Source organism: Dermochelys coriacea, chromosome 1 (genome assembly GCF_009764565.3).
Source record: "Dermochelys coriacea isolate rDerCor1 chromosome 1, rDerCor1.pri.v4, whole genome shotgun sequence".
In the NCBI taxonomy this organism is placed as follows: Eukaryota; Metazoa; Chordata; order Testudines; family Dermochelyidae; genus Dermochelys; species Dermochelys coriacea.
The window spans coordinates 53,799,939-53,826,221 of record NC_050068.2 but is presented as its reverse complement, the minus strand read 5'-3'; the positions used below and the strand labels follow the sequence as shown (position 1 = coordinate 53,826,221).

At 44.2% G+C, this 26,283-nt stretch overlaps 1 protein-coding gene across 1 annotated transcript in view; it reads right to left on the bottom strand.

The window, feature by feature from the left end:
- Window positions 1–7,888: 7,888 nt before the first annotated feature.
- LOC119846277 (complement C4-like) overlaps window positions 7,889–26,283 on the bottom strand; it is a 106,598-nt gene continuing 88,203 nt past the window's right edge. Inside the window, exons 36-42 of the mRNA XM_043505084.1 lie at window positions 25,321–25,395; window positions 22,964–23,072; window positions 20,084–20,173; window positions 19,597–19,689; window positions 17,292–17,375; window positions 9,497–9,629; window positions 7,889–8,091 (exon numbers count right to left, since the gene is read on the bottom strand). Coding sequence (XP_043361019.1) covers window positions 7,950–8,091; window positions 9,497–9,629; window positions 17,292–17,375; window positions 19,597–19,689; window positions 20,084–20,173; window positions 22,964–23,072; window positions 25,321–25,395 — 726 coding nt within the window. The 3' untranslated portion in view covers window positions 7,889–7,949. The remainder of the gene's footprint in view (window positions 8,092–9,496; window positions 9,630–17,291; window positions 17,376–19,596; window positions 19,690–20,083; window positions 20,174–22,963; window positions 23,073–25,320; window positions 25,396–26,283) is intronic.

Sequence of the window (26,283 nt, the reverse complement as noted above, 5' to 3'; positions counted from 1 at the left end):
GATGTTTTAAATGTAACAAGCCGGGACATGTGAAGGCCAATTGCCCCAAGAACCCCAACAGATTACAGTTCATTGCACCGGAATCACCCCAGAGGTCCTCAGGCCCAGATACCTCCCAGATACCCTTGGAGCGGAGGGAAACTGTGAGTGTGGGCGGGAAGAAGATCACCGCATGGAGGGACACCGGAGCACAGGTGTCAGCTATTCATGCTTCCTTAGTGGACCCCAATTTAATCAACCCAGAGATCCAAGTGACAATTCAACCCTTCAAGTCCAACTCTTTCAATTTGTCTACAGCCAAGTTGCCTGTCCAGTACAAGGGCTGGTCAGGAACGTGGACTTTTGCAGTTTATGATGATTATCCCATTCCCATGCTGTTGGGGGAAGACTTGGCCAATCACATGAAGTCAGCCAAGAGGCTGGGAATGGTCACCCGCAGCCAGACTAAACCAGCAGTCATGCCTAGCGCTGTTCTGGAAACTTCTACCAGGACCCAGTCAGAGGTGATGGACCCGGACCCCAGGCCAATGTCTACAACAGCAGTAGTGGAACCAGTCCCAGAACCGGCGGAACAGCCAGCATCAGACCCATTGCCAACACTGAATCCAGTACTTGCAACCCCAACCCCAGAGGGCCCAACCGAACCTGAACCGGCAGCAGCTGATAACCCTACCCAAGAGGCTCAGCCGGAGCCTGAACTCTAACATAGTGCACCAGTGGAGAGCGGTTCACAGTCAACGGAAACAGCCCAATCCCCTACATTGCTTCTAGAGGGACCAAGTATAGATCCACAACCCAATGAGAAACTGATGTCTCCAGCATCAAAGGAACAGTTCCAGGCTGAACAGGAAGTAGATGAAAGCCTTCAGAGAGCTTGGACGGTGGCACGGAGCAACCCACTGCCTCTCAGCTCTTCTAATCGATCCAGGTTTGTTGTTGAAAGAGGACTCTTATACAAGGAAACTCTTTCTGGTGGACACCAGGAAGACTAAAAAGAAAAGGAGTACTTGTGGCACCTTAGAGACTAACAAATTTATTAGAGCATAAGCTTTCGTGAGCTACAGCTCACTTCATCGGATGCATTTGGTGGAAAAAACAGAGGAGAGATTTATATACACACACACAGAGAACATGAAACAATGGGTTTATCATACACACTGTAAGGAGAGTGATCATTTAAGATAAGCCATCACCAACAGCAGGGGGGGGAAGGAGGAAAACCTTTCATGGTGACAAGCAGGTAGGCTAATTCCAGCAGTTAACAAGAATATCAGAGGAACAGTGGGGGGTGGGGTGGGAGGGAGAAATACCATGGGGAAATAGTTTTACTTTGTGTAATGACTCATCCATTCCCAGTCTCTATTCAAGCCTAAGTTAATTATATCCAGTTTGCAAATTAATTCCAATTCAGCAGTCTCTCATTGGAGTCTGTTTTTGAAGCTTTTTTGTTGAAGTATAGCCACTCTTAGGTCTGTGATCGAGTGACCAGAGAGATTGAAGTGTTCTCCAACTGGTTTTTGAATGTTATAATTCTTGACGTCTGATTTGTGTCCATTCATTCTTTTACGTAGAGACTGTCCAGTTTGGCCAATGTACATGGCAGAGGGGCATTGCTGGCACATGATGGCATATATCACATTGGTAGATGCGCAGCTGGAATTAGCCTACCTGCTTGTCACCATGAAAGGTTTTCCTCCTTCCCCCCCCTGCTGTTGGTGATGGCTTATCTTAAGTGATCACTCTCCTTACAGTGTGTATGATAAACCCATTGTTTCATGTTCTCTGTGTGTGTGTATATAAATCTCTCCTCTGTTTTTTCCACCAAATGCATCCGATGAAGTGAGCTGTAGCTCACGAAAGCTTATGCTCTAATAAATTTGTTAGTCTCTAAGGTGCCACAAGTACTCCTTTTCTTTTTGCGAATACAGACTAACACGGCTGCTACTCTGAAACCAGGAAGACTGGCATCCTCAGAGACAGTTGGTAGTTCCAACTAAGTACCGGGTCAAGTTCCTTGAGCTTAGCTCACGATCATCCTAGTGGCCATGCTGGGGTGAACAGGACCAAAGACCAGTTGGGGAGGTCATTCCAATGGGAGGGAATGGGCAAGGATGTTTCTACCTATGTCTGGTCTTGTGAGGTGTGCCAAAAAGTGGGAAAACCCCAAGACCAGGTCAAAGCCCCTCTCCAGCCACTCCCCATTATTGAAGTTCCATTTCAGCAAGTAGCTATGGATATTTTGGGTCCTTTTCCGAAAAAGACACCCAGAGGAAAGCAGTTCATACTGACTTTCATGGATTTTGCCATCCGATGGCTGGAAGCAGTAGCTCTAAGCAACACCAGGGCTAAAAGTGTGTGCCAGGCACTAGCAGACATTTTTGCTAGGGTAGGTTGGCCCTCCGACATCCTCACAGATGCAGGAACTAATTTCCTGGCAAGAACTATGGAAAGCCTTTGGGAAGTTCATGGGGTAAATCACTTGGTTGGCACTCCTTACCACCATCAAACAAATGGCATGGTGGAGAAGTTTAATGGAACTTTGGAGGCCATGATACGTAAATTCGTAAATGAGCACTCCAATGATTGGGACCTAGTGTTGCAGCAGTTGCTCTTTGCCTACAGAGCTGTACCACATCCCAGTTTAGGGTTTTCACCATTTGAACTTGTATATGGCCGCGAGGTTAAGGGGCCGTTACAGTTGGTGAAGCAGCAATGGGAGGGGTTTACACCTTCTCCAGGAACTAACATTCTGGACTTTGTAACCAACCTACAAAACACCCTCCGAACCTCTCTAGCTCTTGCTAAAGAAAACCTACAGGATGCTCAAAAAGAGCAAAAAGCCTGGTATGATAAACATGCCGGAGAGCATTCCTTCAAAGTAGGAGACCAGATTATGGTCTTAAAGGCGCTCCAGGCCCATAAAATTGAAGCGTCATGGGAAGGGCCATTCACGGTCCAGGAGCACCTGGGAGCTGTTAATTATCTCATAGCATTCTCCACCTCCAACCAAAAGCCTAAGGTATACCATATTAATTCTCTAAAGCCCTTTTATTCCAGAGAATTAAAAGTTTATCAGTTTACAGCCCAGGGAGGAGATGACGCTGAGTGGCCTGAAGATGTCTGCTATGAAGGGAAAAGTGCTGGTAGTGTGGAAGAGGTGAACCTCTCCATGACCCTTGGGCATATGCAGTGACAGCAGATCCAGGAGTTGTGCACTAGCTATGCGCCGACGTTCTCAGCCACCCCACTCCATTGACACAGGTAATGCTCACCCAATTAAAGCCCAACCTTATCGGTGTCTCCTCAAGCTAAAACTGCTATAGAATGGGAGATCCAGAATATGTTACAGATGGGTGTGATCCACCCCTCTGGCAGTACATGGGCATCTCCAGTGGTTCTAATTCCCAAACCAGATGGGGAGATACGTTTTTGATGGACTACCGAAAACTAAATGCTGTAACTCACCCAGACAACTATCCAATGCCACGTACAGATGAACTATTAGAGAAACTGGGACGGACCCAGTTCATCTCTACCTTGGACTTAACCAAGGGGTACTGGCAGGTACCGTTAGATGAATCCGCCAAGGAAAGGTCAGCCTTCACCACACATGTCGGGCTGTATGAATTGAATGTACTCTCTTTCGGGCTGCGGAATGCACTCGCCACCTTCCAAAGACTTGTAGATGGTCTCCAAGCGGGATTAGGAGAATATGCAGTCGCCTACCTTGACGATGTGGCCATATTTTCGGATTCCTGGGCAGAACACCTGGAACATCTACAAAAAGTCTTTGAGCGCATAAGGGAGGCAGGACTAACTGTTAAGGCTAAGAAGTGTCAAATAGGCCTAAACAGATTGACTTATCTTGGACACCAGGTGGGTCAAGGAACTATCAATCCCCTACAGGCCAAAGTGGATGCTAGCCAAAAGTGGCCCGTCCCAAAGTCAAAGAAACAGGTTCAATCCTTAGGCTTCGCCAGTTATTACAGACAATTTGTACCGCAATACAGCCAAATTGCCGCCCCACTGACAGACCTAACCAAAAAGAAACGGCCAAATGCCGTTCAGTGGACCGAAGAGTGTCAGAAGACCTTTAACCAATTTAAAGCGACACTCATGTCTGACCCTGTACTAAGGACACCAGACTTTGACAAACCGGTCCTAGTAACCACAGATGCGTCCGAGCGTGGTGTGGGAGCAGTTTTAATGCAGGAAGGACCAGATCAAGAATTCCACCCTGTAGTGTTTCTCAGCAAAAAACTGTCTGAGAGGGAAAGCAACTGGTCAGTCAGTGAAAAAGAATGTTACACCATTGTCTATGCTCTGGAAAAGCTACGCCCATATGTTTGGGGACGGTGTTTCCACCTGCAAACCAACCATGCTGCAATACAGTGGCTTCATACCGCCATGGGAAATAACAAACTTATTTGGTGGAGTTTAGCTCTCCAAGATTTTGATTTCGACATCCAACGCATCTTAGGAGCTTCTAACAAAGTGGCTGATGCACTCTCCCATGAAAGTTTCCCAGAATCAACTGCTTAAAATCGTTCTTGAGATGTGGAAAATGTCGTTAGTCTTTATATACTTGGTAGTATATTTAGAGATGCATGTGTCTTATTAACTCTGTTTTTTCCTAGAGCTCCAGGAAGAAATCCCAGCCAGTGTTTCACCCTAGCTGTGATTTGGGGGGCGTGACATAAATATAAAGGGAAGGGTAAACACCTTTAAAATCCCTCCTGGCCAGAGGAAAAATCCTTTCACCTGTAAAGGGTTAAGAAGCTAGGATAAGATACTTTCAGGAGACAAGATACTTTCAAAGCTAGAGGGAGGGAGAAACAAAGGGTCTGTCTGTGTGATCCTTTTGCCAGAGACAGAACAGGAATGGAGGCTTAGAATTTAGTAAGTAATCTAGCTAGATATGCGTTAGATTATGATTTCTTTAAATGGCTGAGAAATTAGACTGTGCTGAATAGAATGAATATTTTTGTCTTTGTGTCTTTCTTGTAACTTAAGGTTTTGCCTAGAGGGATTCTCTAGGTTTTGAATCTAATTACCCTGTAAGGTATTTACTATCCTGATTTTACAGAGGTGATTCTTTTTACCTTTTCTCATATTAAAATTCTTCTTGTAAGAAATTGAATGCTTTTTTTCATTGTTCTTAAGATCCAAGGGTTTGGGTCTGTGGTCACCTATGCAAATTGGTGAGGATTGTTATCAAGCCTTCCCCAGGCAGGGGGGTGCAAGGTTTTGGTGAGGATTTTGGGGGGAAAGACGTTTCCAAACAACGCTTTCTCAAAAATAAACCCAGATGTTTGGTGGTGGTAGTGGAAGTCCAAGGGCAAAGGGTAAATAGTTTGTACCTTGGAAGTTTTAACCTAAACTGCTAAAAGTAAGCTTAGGAGGTTTTCATGCATCTGTGCATCTGCACATCTGTATGAGGTACATCAGTACCCTAGAGTTCAGAGTGGGGAAGGAACCTTGACGGGCTCCCTCTTGCAGAAATTAATTTAGGCCCCTAATTCCAGGAGAGGGTTAATGTGTGAGAATCCCAAGCAGAGAGGCTTTCTGAGTGGGGCAGCATTTAGACCATCCCCCTCTCCTTGGGACATGCTAATGCCTGGCAGAGATGCTGGGACCCATTCTAACAAATTCCCCCCTCCCAGGGTGTATGGAGCATGAGCCCCTAATTCAGTGCTACAGTTTCTACTGGGTGACACGGCACCCAAAATGTAGGCATTGCAAAGCTGAGCGTAAGTCCCTTGGTGGATCTAGCACCTTCTTCTGCTCTTGCGCAGATGTAAATTAGCTGTAACTCCATTGACTTTAATGGAGTTTTCCGCAAGTGTAAGTGGAATCAGAATCAGGCCTTTGTGGTATTTGGCATCCAAACTAATTGGCACTCTGTACAATAAAAGGAAGATAATGTATTTCCAGGGGTTACAGGAGCATTTCTTACACTTTCAGAAGCTGATCCTACTTTCAGGAAAATGAACCCAGTCATCTGGGATTAAATACCTACACATTTTAATGTATGCATCTTCTCCCCCCCCCTGCACCCAGCTAGCCCTTTGTTTTCCCCATGCCCCCTATATTTGGGACACATTGATGTAGATTTTTGTAATATGAGACTTCCTCTCCTTTCACACATGGAGTGAAATAGTCAACGTTGTAAAGTATCATCACTGGCATATGAGTTGACATCTTTTGACATTGATAGGGCAGATCACACCGCAGAGCTATTGTATCAGGTTTCACTGTAGCTCACGAAAGCTTATGCTCTAATAAATTTGTTAGTCTCTAAAGTGCCACAAGTACTCCTTTTCCTATTGTATCAGGTCTCTGTGAACTCTGCTTGAAGTACCTGCCACTTGATCACATTTTGAAGTTTTTCTTCACAGCCATAGCAACTGACTTTTATTTTTATTTATATATATAATGAGAAAGTGAGTGAGAAGGGGGGAAAAAACAACAACTGAGAGGTCTCTCTGCCTGCCCCCAGGGGCCTACTGCTGCGAGTGTACATGAAAGGAACGTGGGAATTGGCAGACTGGAGCAGACCTGAAGTCCATCTAGTCTAGGATCCTGTTACTGATAGCAGCCAACACCAGATGTTTCAGCAGAAGTTATAAGAGGTGTCTCCCACCCCCAGAAGTCTCTCACTGATCTCTAATAGAGATTGGCCTAAACCCTGAAGCAGGAGATTTAGCATTGCTTCCAAAACTTTGTGTTAGCATTAACAGTTAAAACTGGATATTCTTGTTAAAAATGAAAATTGGCCAATTTTTTTTTTTTTAAATCTTGCTGGGCTTTTGGCCTCAATGATATCCTGTAGCAGTAGGTTTTATGGTATAATTATATATTATGTGAAAAAGTATTTTTTTATCAATTTTGAATTGCCCACCTTTTTAATTTAATTGAATGTCCCCTTTTTGTGTTTATGAGACCAGGAGAACAGAAGCTCCCAATTTACCTTCTTTAACCCACTCGTTATTTTTTATGTTTTCATCATGTCTCCTCCTTTCCAATCTTGCTTCCTGAGTGATTTTTCCATGCCCAATATCATTCTCATCACCCTCATCTGAACGCCTCCACCATCTCTAATTCTGCAATAATCTTTTTGTGATGGGCTAAGGCTGAGACAGAGAACAGCCCTACAATGTGCTTAAAATGCTCTGACTGAGCTATACAGATTGCTGAACAGACTTAATTGACCAAGATGTGTTTATTTTCTATTTATGGGTCAAACATCTACTCCTCTAACTGGCTGTCACAGATATTTGCCTCTCTGGGCATTCTGGTGCAATCATCCATTTTATATATTTCTAAGGGCCTTATTTCCTCAGTGTCTAAGGCCTGGTTTACACTAGGAATTTACATTGGTATAGCTACATCTCTCAAGGGTGTGAAAAATGCACACCCTTGAGAGATGTAGCTATTCCGGCCTGTTTCGCCCTCCTTCCCAGTGTAGGTCGTGTCTACACTACAACGGTGCAGCTGTAGCACATCTAATTATTGCCATATGAGCTAGTCAGACAACAAATACAGCAATTAATGGCAACTGCAACTATTGTCTGGGAACAGTTTTCTCTGTCTCTGACTGGGGGAGCATATCCTTTAAGGAAGGTGGTATCATCTTCACCATTTTTTTTAGGGTATGTCTCCAAAGCGATTCAGGTCCCGAGGAATGTAGTTATGCTGACCAAGCCATAGTCTTTGTTTCAAGGAAAGGTTTGTGCATTTGAAATTATGATTTAGCCCACATTTTTGCCATGCTATCGCCAAACAGTAATAAATCCCATCCAGGGAGCAGGCAGTTATTCATAGAAACACACACCGTAACAAAACAAGCTCTATTACATGTTCCTAGAACTTTAATGCTTTATGGGCCATATGAGCACAAGGAAAGAGTAGCACTAACAGGTATGGGCTATGTTGTGTGTGACCAAGTTTCAAACGTTGCATTTGTTTATCTCATACACATTCATAAAATCGTGGAGGTCAGCGCAAGCTTTTCGGCGAGTGGTGGCTTTGCATGTGTTCCCATCTGGAATCTCCTCTATCCAAGTTTGTGAATCAAGTAAGTACTGCATCCTGTGTAACAATTACAATAACAAAGGAGGTGTTAGTTAATGCTGAAAGACAGCTTTGCCTAAAGTATGCGAAAAGTATAAACCCTGTCTGATTCATCGCTTGGGCTAACAACTGTAAGATCAGTGGTGTTGCACCAACCATGAATCTGGCCCTAGGTCAGATGAACATTGCCTGGTTTCAGGTTTTGCAGCAAACATGAAACCTGATCTGGGCTGACCAACAGGTTCGCTCAAGTTTGAACAAGTTTTGAATTAGGGCAGTCCTGGGTTGATTGATGGTTTGGGGCTTAAACCAAGGTAAATGTGGTAGACTGGGTTAAATTTCACTTTGAGTTTTGGGGGTTCAAAATTTTGTGAAGGGAAACAAGAAAAAAAATCATACAAACCAGAATTGCTGAGACTCCCCAGCTCAGCAAGAGGACTTGCTAAGGTGGTGCAAGGGGGTACACAGAGGAGTAACGGGATAAAATTGGAGTAAAGACATATAGGCAGAATCTCAGGAGACCTACAGCGAGAGCTAGTAGGTGGTAGACGACCAGAAAGATGGCGAAAGCCATAGTGATTCGCCTTCAGCCATTTAAAACTGGACTGGAGAAAGCACCATAGGGAATAGCCTCTAACATGATGAGAAATGCTTTGGGGCCCTATCCGAGACCTACTGAAGACAATGGAAGCCTGTCCATTGACTTCAATTGGCTTTGGATCAGGCTATAAGTAGTCCCAGAACTGGGCCCACAGATTTTACTCAGTCCTTCCTGAGGCAAACCCCTGCTTCATGCAGTGGAAGCAGCCTTGCTTTGGAGAGTTGTTCTGTCCCCATATACACAGCACAGGCTTCCCCTTAGAAAAGGCATTTTTGCTTCTTTTTTAAACCCCACTTACCAAAAGAACAACATATTCAAATTTGTTCTCCAAACAGAAACATAGTTCAAGGGGTTCTCAAGATACTGAACTCCTTAAGATTTCCCATTCTCCATTTCTTACACTTATGACACTGTAGCCTCAGGGCCAGATTTTTCAAAAATAGCAGCCCACCTTGAGCCTCCAGAGTATGCATGCCGGGCTCTAAGCAGGTAATTGTGCATGCAGAATAGGTAACTGGGCAATTACCTGCTTGGGTCAAGTAGCTGCATGTTAGAGTGCAATGACCATTTTGCCTGTGCCATTGCATATTTTGCAGATGGACGGGGGCAGCAGAATCAGTGCCTGACTAAGGGCCTAAACATTTGTCCCAGTCCTTTATAAAAAGAGCATTCTAATAGCAATAGTATTCCTCAGTTACAGACTTCCCTGGAAGATAATAGATCTTGGCACATCTGACTCACAGGTCACCTCGCAGTTTAGTATCTGTTGATAGACCTTGCAAGATCAGTCAGTATTGCTTATAAAGGAGGCACTTTACTTACTTGTTGTTGCAGTCAATGGTTTGCCCATCTTTCCCCATCAGAAGGTATTGTTTGCCAGCCTCCACCTTTAATTCGCAAGATGAACGCTTGAAGAACTGCCGGAGATCACCTATCTGGATAGTTTCATCACCAGCTATTGTGGAAACAAAGAAAGTGCCATAAACCTCTTCTGTCTGATACTAGTAAAGAGAAAAAGTCTCTAGTGTTCACAGTAAGAACTATGTTTTTTCAACAGTAAAATAAACTTTTAGGGACAGATTGTCCTGCACCCTGTGGAATCATGTACACCATTGCCAAGCAAGTGTAAATTATTTCCATTTGCTTTTAGTACCTTTTTAAAGCCACTTGACACTGGTATAAATGACACACAAGGTGTAGGGAACTGGAGGATCTAGCCCAGCAGTTCCCAAATTGTGGGGCATGACCCCAGCTGTGGTTGCACCATCAGCAGATTGGGGTGACCTCCCATGTACAGAGACCTCTGTGCGGCATGATTTCACACATGAGGTACGTGTGAAGTCACCCTGTGTGGAGGATGCCATTTTGCTCTTTGAAATGGTGTCCTCCAGGCTGTCTAGTGTCCCGGCCAGAAAGACCTCATTAAAATGAGGTTGTGCCAGCAAAAAGTTTGGGAACCTCTGGTCTATCAGAAGCAGATTTTTTGTCCTAGCATTTTATTAACTAACTTTTAAAGCATTGAACACTTCCAGAGTTGATTACTACTAATAAATATTTGACAGTGTTCACTTTATCCTCTGGCACATAGGATATTTGTCACCATTGCATTCCATTTGTTACCACTGCATATACACAGGGAGGAATTTTACATGAAAATCTAATAATGAAATGCAATAAGCGGTGCTATTGGCTCCTCAACCCTGAGCACTTATCCTCCCCACCCCCCCAAAACAATTGGGAAATAAAGTTTAAATTTCCAACAGTAATATTGGCTTTGGCTGCCTAGCACTTGCTAAATTACTTAGTCTCCATTGCAGTAGACTCCATTAGAATACTTAAACATATCAGTTTCTACAGATCTCTGTTCTACTGGAAAAGCAGGAAATCTAGGATCCCATAGATCAACCAACGCAGTGCTTTGTTCCAAAACCTAGTTTCCCAGTGGAGCTAGCTGAAAAATTTCAGCTGGAATTTCTCTTAAGGTGTGTTCACACTGGAGCTGATAGGTGTAAACTCCAGCTCACAGACACATGCTAGCTCTAACCAAGCTGGTGCACTAAAAATGCAAAGTGTAGCTGCAGTGGTGTGAACAGTGGAAGGGACTACCACCCGAAGTACAATCCCACCTGAGACCATAGGTATATGCTCAGGGCAGCTAGCCCTTCTCACTACTCATGTTGCCGCAGCTACATGTCGATTTTTAGCACATTAGCTCGCTTAGTGCTAGTGCAGATATGTCTGTTCAAGCTGGAATTTACAACTTCCAGCTCTGGTATAGACATACCTTTAGTATAAGACAAGATAGATGCACACAGCTGGACAAAGAAGTCAAAGGAAATGAGACAATATTGATCAGAGTGATAGGCTGTGCTCTCTGCACTGTCATTGCCAAGTATATTGCAGGCATCACAGCAAAGAGGAATTTTAAGGAGAATGAGATAGCTCTGCAGATGTTCACTGGAAGCTCCTCTCAAGAATGAGGGGTAGCACTGGTGAAAAGTGCAAAGGTGCTTGTTTGAAAATGTAACCAGTGGATGATGGAGGCTGGAATCATGGGCCACTTGGAAATGGTTTTACTCTACTAACTACTGCATTCGCTACCAGGCAAAGCAAAGGCTATAATCACACCTTGACAGGTAACATCTTGCATCCTGAAGTACCACAAAGTGATTTCAAAGCATCAATTCATTCGCACACACTCCAGAGAGGCAGTTCATGACTGCTATGCTTATTTTACAGATGTGCAAACTGAGGTGAATAATTTAATCAACAACACACGGAAAGTCAAAGGCAAATGCTGGGAATGGAGTCCAGGATCCCAGACCTTTGTTCTAACTACTAGACAATGCTTCCTGCCATCCAGGAGCTTCTCACAGACAGAAGAACTGTACTAGACTGTAAATCTTTCCTTTCCAGATAAAAGAAGCAACCATCTGTTCTTCATAAAAAAGACAAAGCAAATAGTTCCACACATTACTGGGACTAAATAAACCTTGGGAACATGTCAATATTTAGACTGCAAATTCTTTGGGCAGGGACTATGCTTCCTTTTAGGTGCTCAGATATTATGCTGATAGGGGCCACAGAATCACAGAAATGTAGGACTGGAAGGCACCTCAATAGGTCATCTCGTCCAGTCGCCTGCAAATACCTCTATCTGTGAGGCCACTCAGGGAATGTCTACACAGCAAAGAAAAACCCGCAGCTGGCCCATGCCAGCTGACTTAAGCTGCACAGCTGTTTCATTGCTGTGTGTACTTCCAGGCTCAGGCTGGTCCCAGGACTCTAGGGCCCTGTAGGCATGGGAGGGTCCTAGAGCTTGAGCTCCAGCCCCAGGTTGAAGCCTCCACAGCAATGAAACAGCCCCACAGCTTAGGGTGGCTAGATGCCCAGTTTTCAACTGGAAAGTCCGGTTGAAAAGGGGACCTGACAGTGTCCAGTCAGATCTACTGACTGGACACCCAAAGTCCAGTTACTGTAGGTGAGGGAGACGGGGAGATGTCAAGTCATCACCACCAACAAGCCCTACTCAGCCGAGGCCACCTCCTACCTGCGTTGAGTGGCTGCAGCTCACAGCCCAGGTTCCACAGGTGAGTCCCTCCCGACCCAGGCACAGGGAAGTGGGGGCAAGAGGGGAAAAGCAGCAAGTGATGAGGGGAGGGGGAAAGAGGCAGGGCAGAGGTGTGGCCAGTGGCGGATTAAAGATTTTGCCGCCCCTCCCGCCCCAGCTCACCTCCGCTCTGCCTCCTCCCCTGAGCACGCTGCCGGGTCCTGCTTCTCCCCGCTCCCTGCCAGTGTTTGAAACAGCTTCGCGAAGGAGCGGGGAAGAGGGGCGCATGCGGTGCGCTCAGGAGAGGAGGCGGGGCCGGGGCGGGGGTTTGGGGAAGGGGACCAATAGGGGCAGGGAGGGGGCGGGGAATGGGGGCGGGGAAGGAGTAGAGTTGGGGCAGGGCTGGCAGCACGAATCAGTGCCGGGGGAAGCAGCCTCTGGTTGCTATTATAAATTTGCCGCCCCTGCAAATTTGCCACCCTAAGCAATTTGCCTTGTCGGCCTAGGCATTAATACGCCGCTGGGTGGGGCCTCGGGAGAAGAGGCAGGGCAGGGGAGGTTCCAGCACTGGGACGTGTCCAGTTTTTAAATATTACAATGTTGGCAACCCTACTGCAGCCCGAGCCCTGTGATCTGAGCCAGCTGGCATCGTTCTTTGCTGTGTAGACATACCCTCAGGTCATCCTTACATCCAAAATATGATTCCAAATTCTGCTCCTTTTGGACATTTTCAAGTCCCTTTGCTGGGGAATCCCCTGGACTAAGGAACTCCCCAGCAGGCACAGATCATAGCTTCCATGCCTCCCTCACCACAACCGGAGTGCAGTGGGGATGGCGAGTGGCTGAAGTGTGCTGTGCTCTGCTATTCTCCGTCAACGTGTGGTCCCTAGGGGAGAGGTGTCACCTGACCCAACTTAGCACAGTTCCCTCGTAACCTGTACAAGGGCTGGGCCTGAGAACTGTGGAATGGGCTGCAGGGTCTCCGCTTCTTCTCCTTGATTCCCCCTCTCCTGGCCTGATTTGTGGGGGAGGGGAGTCCTCCTTTGTTAGGTCCTCCCCTAGTCTCTGGCACTGCCATTTGAGCATCTACACTGCTCTTATTGGGAGTCCTACAGCCTAGCCAGGAAGCAGGCAATGGAAAATCCAGAGCCACTCTCTCCTCCCAGCCTGCTGATGCTGGTGAATAGGAGAAATGACACAACTTTACAGAGAACAGCCAGCTTACATCCAAACTGTGCCTGCGTCTGTGAGGAAAGCAGTGGGAAGCCGCTGCAGGAAAGAAAATGGTGGGGCTGGTTCAAACACTCCTGTTTAAAACTCCAAGGGTCTGACACAGGGACCCATTTTCCATTCATAACCAACCACAAATTTTCTTCTAAACACAGTCACCTTTAAGGGCCACAATTTAGAGCACAACGAGGGCCACAAATTGGCTACTCTGAGCTAGGTCAATAACAAACATTAATAAGGATACTACAAGTCTCTTGTTGCTTTGATAGGTAGCTTTTTAAACCCATCTGAAGCTTTGTTTAAACTGTATGAAGATTAAGAGATTTAGGAAGAAAAGCCTTTAAAAACCAAAGACACTGGTCTTATGTCTCATTACAATCCACTAACTCACCTTTGCCCTATGACTGCAGAGGTGTTCACTGCCCACTTCATTTTGAAGGGTTTCTTGCAACATGTGTTAACTCCCCGTGCTTAACAATCTGTTTCACCTTGTATTTAGCTGTGACATTCTGAGGGCTTGTCTACACTTAAAATGCTGTGCCGACCAGCTAGGTCGATGGAAGAAATCTTATGTCTACCTAGCGCCGTTTACACAGGGACCTAGGTCAGCTTTTCCACACCCCTGACTGACATAGTTAAACCAACCGAATTTTCTAGTATAGACCAGGTCTGAAGAAGAGTTCTGTGGAGCTCAAATGTTTGTCTTTCATCAACAGGAGTTGGTTCAATAAAATATATTATCTTACCAACCATGTCTCTTTGAAAAACAAAAGCAGTCATTTATTTAAAATGGTTTACGCTCACACTCTTTCTTCAAAGCACGCAAACCTAATTGTCGTCATCGGCTATCCCTCAATATGAGGATGTCATCGCCAGGGGGAAAAGTCATTGATGAGACTTAAGAAGGTTGAGGAGTCCAATCCATGCTCGCCAAGTTCTTCCACATATGTGACTGGTATCTGCTTGAAGAGAGCACAACTGCTGGCCAGGATGCTGTACATTCTCCTTCCTTCTCAGCCTCTTGAACAAGGTGATTCTCTTCAAAACGGGTTGAGGCTTGATGTGTGATGTGACACCACTGCAGTCTATTGCTAGCCAGCTCTTCCCAATTCATGGGGTCAATGCCTTCCTTCTTAAGATACTTTCAGGGTGTTCTTGTAACATTTCCTCTGACCCCTGCAAGTCCTCATACCATAATTAAGTTGAGAAAAGAGGACTTGCTTCAGAATACTAGTATCAGCCATCCACACACAATGACCAGCCCAGCGAAGCTGATGTTTCATAATCTTCACCTCAGCATTGGTGATGTTAGCTACAGAGAGAAATGCTGACATTGGTGTTTCAGTGCTTTGTGTAGCAGGCAGAATCAGAAAATCTAAATCTCCAGTGCTGCTGACCTGCCTACAATGATGCATCCTAATATGCCCGTGGTTTTCAACCTGTGGTTCATGGACCTCTGGGGGCCTGCGGACTATGTCTAAGGGGTTCGTGAAAGGTTGTCAGTAACACAGAACTATAGTTTTCAACCCTGTGGTCCGTGGACCCATGGGGCCTTGCAGACTGTGTCTAAGATTTCCAAAGGGGTCTGCATTTCCATTCGAAATTTTGTAGGGGTCCGTAAATGAAAAAAAGGTTGAAAATCACTGTGATATGCTATTCCCTCAGAAACGAATACATAGGACATTCACTTCCCAGCCATAACAGGGATCATAATAAGAACATAAGAATGGCCATACTGGGACAGACCAAAGGTCCATCTAGTCCAGTATCCTGGCTTCCAAAGAAAAAGCCATTCAGTAATATATGCTGTCCTACACGAGCATTGCTCCCCTGAGTAATACAGCAAGTGCTGCAGATTTGTTCTGTTGTGCAAGACTTATAGAGCATGTATGCCACATAGTGGACTCAATTTCCCTTACATCTAGGAATGAAAAGGAAAACAAAGATGGATTGGGCTTGCTTACTTGAGCAATTATGTCATTTTGCCTCAGGCCCATTGTAATTAAATTGCCATCATTTTTTAAAATTCTTATGGCATGTAGGTAACTGTAGGACTCATGCTGTAGTCTGATAAGTGTTCAAATCTGTGGGGAGATTGTAACTATTTGAGAAATCACCATAATAAGCTGGGAGAATAAGAGAAAGAGAACCTTGCAGTCTATGGATTTCCTGACTAAGCTCCTATAGATTTCCTAGAACTAACAGATCCATCCAGCATGTTGCTGGACTCCCCCAGAGTCACTGTTCCTAGCATCTTCACACTCCATATAGACAATGCCAAGAACTGCATTATCCTACCTCCTGCACTTGGAAACCACAGGGTTCACATAAGCTCTCTCTGGACATCTTCAGCCAAAAACTGGACCACTGGGCACATAACAAAAGTTCTTCTCATCCAGGTATGACTACCACTCATCCAGGCAAAGATCAGTGCCTTCATTCCATCCCGTCTGGGGAACGAATCAACAAAGCTGGAGTGACCATGGAAGCTTTTGGAACTTTTAAGTTTTTCAGATTGCTCTGGGAAGGCAAACCTCCCACCTACAAGACCAAGAGGTTGACAAGCTACTACAACCAATTGATATCCACTGCGGCTGAACTTCCCCTGGGATATTATCTGTCCTCTTCCCCCACAACTAATGTGAAGATTTCCTGGTTTACTGATGAACTAGGTAAATGGAAGTGTGTAGGCAGGGGACTAGAATGATGGTGGCACGAAACCTGCTTTGAACCCACCCACCATCAGCACAAAGTCTTTTGCAGGACTGCGTCACTGCAGCAATGGAAGCAAAAACAATCTTCTCTTCTGTCATCACAGGTACAAAATCCAGGCTGGAAGGGCTACTCTCTATAGTTCATCAGCTAACTGGACTTCATAATCCATCCATCGGCTTTTAGCACCAAACCCCGTGAAGAGCTCTCATATTATCACATGGAAATGATCAACTGAATCTGAGAGAAGCTTTTAAAAGACAGGAAACCCTAAACTGGACCAGATAGGTCTAACCACACACTAACCCAATACAGTTCAACTCTATCACACTAAATGACGGTCTAGAAACTTTGAGAAATATTTGAGCCACTATCTTTAAAACAAATCCATCTTCTTCTTGGCTGGTAAAAGCCTGTAAGTAACAAACTCTGTCCACCATGAAAAGAAAAGACGAGGGCCTTCCTTTCAGAGACACAAAGCAGTATGCAAGACACGTGTGTGAAAATATCTAATCATAAAACTCTCCACTGGTCTTATTTCCCTGAAAGGGAGTATGTACTGCTCCTAGTGAGCAGCATTTTATTTCTCCAGTCTTCTGGAAAGATTCACTGGATCATTTGAACCAAAGCTTTTGGAGGCTCTGAAATGTTTAGGTCTATTTTCACCAGGTTTGTTTCCCATTGGGACTGGAACTGACAATGTGAAACAGCATGAGAAAGGCAGGTCTCTGGGTATCCCTAGCTGGGACAGGAGTGGAAGTCCAGTCCTGCTTTCATAAGATTCCCAGCCTTACTTTACAGACTCAGAGAGGTTTGGATGGCCTGTATGACTATTCAGATTTGAGGTGATCATTCTAAGCTGAATTCAAACTTGAAACCTGTTGATGTTCACCCATTGTTAGTATGGTTGTATCTAATTACTAGCAAATATCTATCTCAATCCTGCCAAACAGATTTTTAATTGGTTCTCTAGTACAATGGCCTGAGCATTTCTATTAAAGCATAGAAAATGGATCTATTGAATGTGTATTATTCTTCTTAGAATGCCACCAGTTTTGTAGAAAAAATTACTTTCCTAGGAGAATGCCAGATTTTGCTGTAAATGAATGCAAAGTTTATACTTACCAACTTTTAGGATTCTTTGGATTTTGGTCTCATAGTAATCAAAAGCATTCTTTTGTGTTATCCCAAAGATCTTTACATGGTATGCTGCAACAGGATAGTATTTGTGTGAGGATGGATGCAAATATTAAATAGCATAGAGAAAGGAAAATCAAATGAACTTTAAGTAATTTCCAGCAAAGAGGCAGATGTGCTACCAAGTGGTACACGAGAGAGTTGGAAATCTGAAAGACAAGAGGTAAGGTATGTACTTGGCAAGGCAGACGCTGATCAGGAGTTTGTGCGGTTGAACCCCCTCTGCCAAATGTGACATTATCCTCCCATTTAGAGATAGGCCAGACTATACCAGTAGGTTTCCTGGACTGCTGCACTGGGAAAGGCCTGCCTTTGTCCTATCACTGCATTCATTTGCACACCACTAATACTGCTGAGCCAGAGTCGTTCTCCAGTATCTCCTGCATCCTGCATATCCTAGAGAGGAGCCAGAGAGACAAATCAACATATAAAGAGGTATTTAGCTGGCTCAGCAGATTTGGGAAGGAAGGAAACACTAGAAGGATTGCTGGTTGCTATCCCCTTCCTACCAGAAGAGAAGGATAGTTCGGTGGCTGAGGCATTAGATTAGGCTATGGGAGACCGAGGTTCAATTCCCTACTCATGGATATCTTGGGTGGCCTTGGGCAAGTCATGCAGCCTCTCTGTCCCTATCTGTACAGCACTTCCCTACCTTGCTGGGGTGTTGTGAGGAAAATACATTACAGAGTGTGAAGCTATTTGAGCTCTATTAATGAAAACTGCTATATAAGAAATAGGCCTTATCATAATTACCTAACACCAGGGACCATAAGGTCAGAGGCTCCAATGCCACCGGTCTTCTCTGAACCAGAGTAACATACTGGTATGCATTCTTTCTTGCCCCCCAGCCCTCACCCAGCCAGACTTCTCATCACCCACTCACTGCCCTTCTCCCTAGCCCAGATGAATTCTTTAGAAACCTCTCCTTTTCTCCCCCTGTCCAGAATGACTGCCCTAATACCCACTCATCTCCCCATCCCAGACAGGCTCCAAGCCAGACACAGAAACTCTGCTCAGTTTAGGGGAGGTTCATCATAGAGAATTTACCATTATAGATGTAAGGGTCTAAATGAACTGAATGAATTCTCCCCTGACAGCTAGCTGGGAAGGGGAGAGACTTCCAGAGCAAACTGTATTTACATGAACACACCTACTCTGCTTAGATATCCAGCAGATAGAGCACTGTTGCTCAAAATGATCAACTTTGGCTGGTGTTGGGTTACAAATCACTTTAGTACTGAATGCAGGGGTAGTGGAAATGCTGTTACCAAAGTTGTTGGCATTATTATATGAATACAGGCAAGCAGGACTGTGCTTAACCTGTCCCACATGAGGAGATCACTCTCAGCTGAGAGGACCTCATTGAGTCAGGGGCTCAAATGCCAGAGCACTGTGAAAGTAGAGTGGTGGGGAGAGCTATGTCAGCCAGGAGGTGTGGACCCTCCCCCAAGGGTCCTTCCTGTACTGGTTTAACCTGTTACCCCCAACTGTTCAAAGAAAGAGCTAAATAGGCTACACTAAGAGACTGCTGTTCAGAGGTCACAGCAGAGAGACAGGTGGCAGCAGAAGGTGACTGACAGGTGGCTGGTGAGCTGGAGAGGCATGGTGAGTGGCTGGCGGAGAGGTGCGGTGAGCAGGTGGCTGGCGGGAGCGGCTGGTGCATGGCCTGCAGGGCGGATGGCGGAGAGGAGCGGCCAGCAGGGTGGCTGGCAGAGAGGACCAGAGCAGAGCCCTGCAGAGAGGCATGGCAATCAGCCAGCAGGGTGGCTGGCAGAGAGGGCAATGTACGAGTGCCCAAGCAGCGAAGAGAGTAAGATCAGGCACATGAAAGGGACTTTTGGGTTGCTGGACTTAAGACCCTGAGGGGAAAAGGACACTGCTCAACTGCTTTGGGGTGGGGTCTTTTGCTCATGGTTTATGTTTATGAACCCTGTTTGCAGTGTTTTCCCAAATTAATGCTGAGTTACTTCCCTCCTTTTATCAAAAGTTTCTTTTCTACACTCAGACTCTGCTTGCGAGTGGGGAAGTATTGCCTCTCAGAGGCGCCCAGGGGTGGTGTGTAATTTTCCCAGGTTACTGGGTGGGGACTCAAGCCAGTTCTGTGTTGTATTGATGGAAAGGAACCACTTGATATTGAACCTGGACCTGGTTACTGCTGGCTTCACCTGGCAGAGGGGTCACAGAGAGAAACACCAAGTTTAAAAGACATCGACAAACATCTTTCATGCCTTACCATAGTCTACAATAGGGTCGTAGCATGCAAAGCTTTCACGTGCATCCGCCTCCATGGCTTTATTGAAAGTCATTCTTCTTTGTGGACAGGGACCTAGATTGAACAATGTAAATATATATTCAACAGTCCCACCCTATCCTAAGAGAAAGAAATGACTGGAAGCTGAAGCTAGATACAATTCAAACTTGAAATAAAGCACACATTTTTAACACTTCAGGTAACTAACCATTGGAACAATGTACCTAGGGATGTGATGAATTTTTTTTATCACATTGAAACTTTAAATCAAGACTGACTAGCTTTCAAACAGAAGTTATGGTCTTGGTGCAGATACTACTGGGTGAGGTTCTATGGCCTTTTGCAGGTCAGACTAAATGATCATAACTGTCCCTTCTGGCTGTAAAATTTATGAATCTATGAGCAGCTGGCTGCTATGAAGGAAAGAATTCATTTGGAACTGATTCAATCACATTTATCATTACCTTACCTTCAGCACACTGGCAAACCTCAGCATGGCACAGTTTTGATAACATGGCACTCTGTTTGGGTGCATTGTAAAATACACTGCATTTTCTCCCTAAAGAAAGGAAACAAAATAATTGAATTCTCAAGCAGCCTAAATTGGAAAAGGTAATGATGGGCCAGAATGCAGAGTTCACCTTTGCAACCAAACTTCCCCAGTGCACTGAGGGTTCTTCTGTGCAACCTGAATGAGCAACTGAAGTCCCTTAAATCTATAATATTGATGAGAACTCATTGTTTGGATTCCAACTGAAAAATGTGTTTAATTTTAAACCCCTGTTTCTTTTTTGTTTCACCACATAAAACATCTGTTTAAAAAGGGACACAGTCAACACTAATTTACAAGTTTTAAATCATGTCTATTAAGAACCTTTGTCCTATGAGCCATCTTTCTATCTCTGGGCCAGATGGTGTAAATCAGCATGGCTCCTTTGATTTCAGTGGAGCTAGGTCAATTTACACCAGCTGAAGATCTAGCCCCATGTTTTCATTGTGCTCAGAATTACGACAGGTGGGGAAGGTCAGAATCTAAACATCTCAGGATGGGGGTTTAGACTGGGCCCCAAGTGGTTGCACTTTAGAGCTCTGGAGTTTGTCTGTTCTCTGCTATCCTCATCTGCTAGCAGGGGCAGCCTGAAGAGAAAGAGAACTTAACAACCTTACTTCTTTTAAGTCCCACAAGGAGTGGGACTTTGAGCAACCTCACATCAGGGTATCTTTCTTTTGCAAGTACAGTTCACTGCCATAGCATTTACAGAGAAGATAGCAACAACTTTGCTCCCAGTATTATATGGGTCTGAGGAGGCCATTGCCTTTCAGAGTATGTCTACGCCACAAATGGAGGTGTGACTGTAGCACGGGGAGGCAAACCTGTGCTAGCTTTAATCTAGCTAACACAGGTTACAATAGCAGTGATGTGATAAAACAGGCTAGTCCCCTGAGTAAAAGCCTGCTGGGGAGTCTGGGAATGTATTGAGGTTGCTAGAACCATGACACTATGTCTTCACTACTATTGTTACTCATGCTAGCTAGATTAAAGCTAGTGTTGGTACACCTACCCATGCTCTAGTCACACCTTCATTTGCAGTGTAGACATAACTTGAAAGGCACTGTCTTCGCTATGGTTTGATGATGTTTACACAGAGAACACTGCCACTCTGACTTTCTTTGAACAGTCTCTCTTTTATTTCTCACCCATCAAGTACCATACACTGACTATTTAGCTTTATCCTGGTATAATCAGAACTTCAGTTGTATTTTGGCTCATAAATCTGATCACTCCAAATACCAATGGCTCAGTCTTCAGTCACAGAATCAAGCAAGTTTTCAGAGTAGCAGCCATGTTAGTCTGTATTCGCAAAAAGAAAAGGAGTACTTGTGGCACCTTAGAGACTAACAAATTTATTTGAGCATAAGCTTTCGTGAGCTACAGCTCACTTCATCGGATGCATGAAGTGAGCTGTAGCTCACGAAAGCTTATGCTCAAATAAATTTGTTAGTCTCTAAGGTGCCACAAGTACTCCTTTAGAGTCAAGCAAGTGTAATTTAACTTAGTTTCTGTCTGCCTATTGCTACAATCCCCAATATTCTTCTTCCTCACCCCCAGACTCCTTTATTTTAGCAGCTAAAATGAAATCTCAGATATTTAGATGGGAATAAGAAATGCACCATATCTTTGTATAGTACATAGAAAGCTGTTACAGATGATCCCAACCAAAGCCCCAGATTCAAACAGTGCTGAAGTTTGGATGCTCCTAAATTCTGGATCTGGATTTTGCAACTGGCACCTAGCTTTAGAATAGACCATACGAAAACTGGAAACACCCCATTTTCCCTAAAGCTTTGAAATCTTTATCTAGATCTTAATTTTGTAACTTGGTTCCATTTTTAGAAATCAAAAAGTGTAAATGAAACTCTCTGTCTGTAGAATGCCTAGCACAATAAGGCTCCGATCCTGATTGGGAACTCTAGGTTCTACTGGAAGACATATAGTATTTTGCAGTTGAAGTGTCTCCTTTCTATAAAGGACTTCTAAGAAGCCTAGGATTTGAGGACTTAGCTGGTTTGGGGGTTGGATGTTTTAAAGAAAAAAATATGGTCTAATAAACAAAGTGCAGTGGTGGACAGAGCCACAATGGAAAACTTAAAGGGGAAAATATTCTGTAAAACATTTACTGTTTCTTGAAAAAAACAAGTTCTGATGCAAATTCATCAATTAAACATTTTCTAGTGGATAACGATTCACACTGCAAATACCACCACCATATATGGCACTACTTGATCACCGTGCTAACAGTACCACCAGAGGCCAAGGTTTGAATCAACATAGAGACTGAACTAGTCTCTTTGGCCCTGATCCTCAAAGGTATTTAGATATCTAACTCCCATTCAATGGATTGAGTAAGGCACCAAAATAGCTTTGAGAATCTGGGCCTTTGTCCTTCGAGTTGATCCCAGGGACGAATTTGGGGAAGCTTGGTCTACTGCTGCTGGTGCTCTATGTGATCTGTGGATTTCAATCTTACACAAGCATGAAAAGTTCACTTAAAAACCTCATAGAAGTAAAAATATGTATTTTCAGTCCCCTGCAATCAATGCAAACTAGGAGATCACTTCTTGAAAAGATCTCTGTTAAAGTGCGCTCTCACTGTGACATTACCAATCATTATTCAGAGGGGAGTCTTTTCATTATGCAATGTAAAAAAATATATATTGATTCACACATTGCATTCCAATATACTAGGGTTTCCTCTTAACAGACAGAAGGGAAAAATTCAGTCTTTGGACTCTTGCCCTTTCTAAATAGTTTCATGTTCATTTTTTCTATACTACTGGGTCAGCTTACCAGGGTTGTAAAAATCATAAATGATGGCGTTTGCTGGCTGTACTAGACCCAGGGGATTGATTTGCTTAGCCCCAAACGACACACAGTCTGGTTCGGATCCATTACTGAGCTGCAGAAAAAAAGCCAACAGGAACAACGTTTATTACAAAAAGAGAATTAATGCTCCCCAACCACTCCCCAATTTATTCGTGCCTATAGTGTTGGATCTGCTGAACACTTTTTTTTCTGACCGCATGGCTGAATTAACTGGCTGTTTCAGCCACAAGTGCATAAGGTTGTTCTTTCCCAGGTTGTTGGGAGCTTTGAATTAATATGCTAAAGACTTGCTATTAAAAAATAAGCAGGTTTATTGGCTGTGTACAGCTTCGATGGTCTTCTCTTTCTGAGATCCTCGCTCAGGAAAGTACCCCTAATCATCAGAGCACTTGCTTTCTTTTAAGCATGTGATTTAGTCCCACTGAAGTCATCCTGAACAGGAATGGAGGCTTAAAGGCTTTCCTGAATCAGGACCTAGCATCCCAAAGTGTCCTGTGCCAGTATGCACTTTTTCTTTTATAGAACTAAGGGCAGCTTTAGATCTGTAAAAAGAAAAGGAGTACTTGTGGCACCTTAGAGACTAATAAATTTATTAGAGCATAAGCTTTCGTGAGCTACAGCTCACTTCATCGGATGCATCTGTGTTAACTATGTAACTGCATAGGGCCTGTGGCAGGGTGGACTAGGTCCAGAGGTCCCCTCCTGGAGGCCTTGTGGTCCTGCATCACCCTGTCCCAGAACAGAGGCACGAGAAGTCCTCTAGTCTAGGCAGCCTAGAGTGGCTGCAGAAGAGTGGCCAATCAGAGGGGCTGCTAGAGCCACCAATAAGGGGCCAGAAGGGCCAGATAAAAGGCAAGCAGCAGAGCAGAGCCTTCAGTGGCTGTGTGGAGCTTGATAAGGTAAGACCAGGTATGTGGCTGGACTGTGGATAGCTCACTGCAGAGAGCTCACCAGACAGAACTGAGCCCAGGGAAGGCTGCCAAAGACTGGGTGCCTCGCTGGCTGGATAGAAGAGTAGCAGAGCTGTCAAAAGGTCAGTGCGAGCAGGCTGAGCCCGGGGACTGAGCACAAAACCTGGCCAGACCAGACAAAGGTACTGAGATGTGCCCTGCTAGTCTGATAGCAGACTGAGCCCAGAGAGGGCTGCTGAAATGGACACCAGTTGAGGGTACTGAGATGGGTCCTGGCTGCATGTCTGAAGAAGGCAGTGCCTCTGGGAAGAAGCCTAAGAGCTATGGCCCCATACCAGGGTAGTGATAAGAACTCAGGACTGTATACCCAGGAACGGGGGGGAAGCATGGGTGGCTCAGCCGGAGGGCTAAGCTGCTGAAGACCAGCTGAGAGAACCACTGGCTGGGGGAGGGGTGGTGCTTGTGAGAGAGGTGGGTGGCACCCCATTGAAAGAACAAAAAAACAAGCAGGCTCATGCCTAACTGAGAGAAAGGGGGTTATCCATGAGAGGTGGGTGCTCCCCCTTCCCCCCATGAAAAGAGCTGTTTTTGCAGGCACTATTGGCCAGAGAAAAGGGGGCATGCACAAGAGGTGGGTGCTGACCCTGTTACAGTTTATTTATATTTACATATGTTACATTTATTTATGATCCCCACATAAACACAATCACTTTGTCAGCCATAGCAGCACTAACATATCTAATTTTTTTTCTCATCTAGTTTGGCCCTTGTCCTTAAGTATTTCTTTTCTTGCTGCTACCTTCTGCGTAAATCACGTGCTAGTGGCATCTGTGCTTAAGTGTCACTTAAGGATGTGAAGTATCTCAAATGGCTGAAGGAGGCAGTCACCATGTGAAGTGATGCCACAGGAAGGTCAGGGGCATTGTAGATACCCAGAAAGCAGATAATTTGAGGATGTCCATCTTTCTTGTCACGGGCCCTGATCCAGCAAAGCACATATTTAACTTTATACACACTGTCCGTAATGGAATTACTCTCATGCCTGAAGTTATGCACATGCATAATTACTTTGCAGGATTCGGGACCTGGGCCTCACAAATATTAGCAATTGTTCTGGCTTGAATGGATTCATTAGGGGCTCAGTGATTACTTTGTTCCAAAGTCCTGGTCTAGAACATGATATTAATCTTTCTGGGTATTACAAAGACCTAAAGATACTTTTGGAAAAGAATAGGTATGTCCTCTAATCAATACATGATGGTGCACTGCTGTCCTGTGTCTGGGTGGACTACATTGATCTTAGCAGCAGTACCAATAATATACAGATTTAAAAGATATGCCTGTGAACAATCTCTCTTCTTTATAATATCACCTGATGGAAGTTGGAAAAGTCATACAGGATTCACTCACCTCTCCAAAGTAGAGCAAAACCTTTCCTTCTTTGTACTCAAAGTGGTCGATGTATTGGTCTGCAGACTTTACCAACTGCAAAAACAAACATCATTTTTACCTGGGTTTAATATCTGTTTTGGCTTATGCTGGCTGTTTTAAACTGCCTAGCTGTGTATAGTACTGGACTGGTTGATTCTTCCTTAGTTCCTTGGTCTGCTGTGGTGGAGGACCTAGGCAATTTTCTGGATGAGTATATGGAGGATACTGTTTGCTCATTTTTTTTGTATTATTTATTAAATCCATTTATGAAGGACATATTGTGAGAATCTAATGGTCATAATAAAGAAGAGTACAAAAAGTTAAGATTTGAGTTGACTCAAGCAGCCAAACACCATATCCAGCCAGGGACTATTTTTTTTTTAAAAAAAGTCTAGTAGGACAAATCCAGTAGTCGTCAGACAAAAGCAATCAATCCCTAACTAAGGGTATATCTAAATTATGTGAGCTAGTGGTGTAATTCGCAGCTCACATAGCTAAGGCTGTCAGTTAATCTTAATTAACTCAAATATTAATTGGGATTTAAAAAATTAATTGTGATTAATCGCATTGTTAAACAATAGAATACCAATTGACATTTATTAAATATTTTGGATGTTTTTCTACATTTTAAATATATTGATTTCTATTATAACAAAGAATAGAAAGAGTACAGAGCTCACTTTATATTTTTTATTTCAAATATTTGCCCTGTAAAAATGATAAACAAAAGAAATAGTATTTTTCAATTCACCTCATACAAGTATCGTAGTGCAATCTCCTTATTGTGAAAGTGTAACTTACAAATGTAGATTTTTTTTTTTTTTTTTTGGTTACAGAACTGCACTCAAAAACAAAACAATTTAAAACAAGTCCACTCAGTCCTACTTCTTGTTCAGTCAGTTGCTAAGACAAACATATTTGTTTACATTTATAGGAGATACT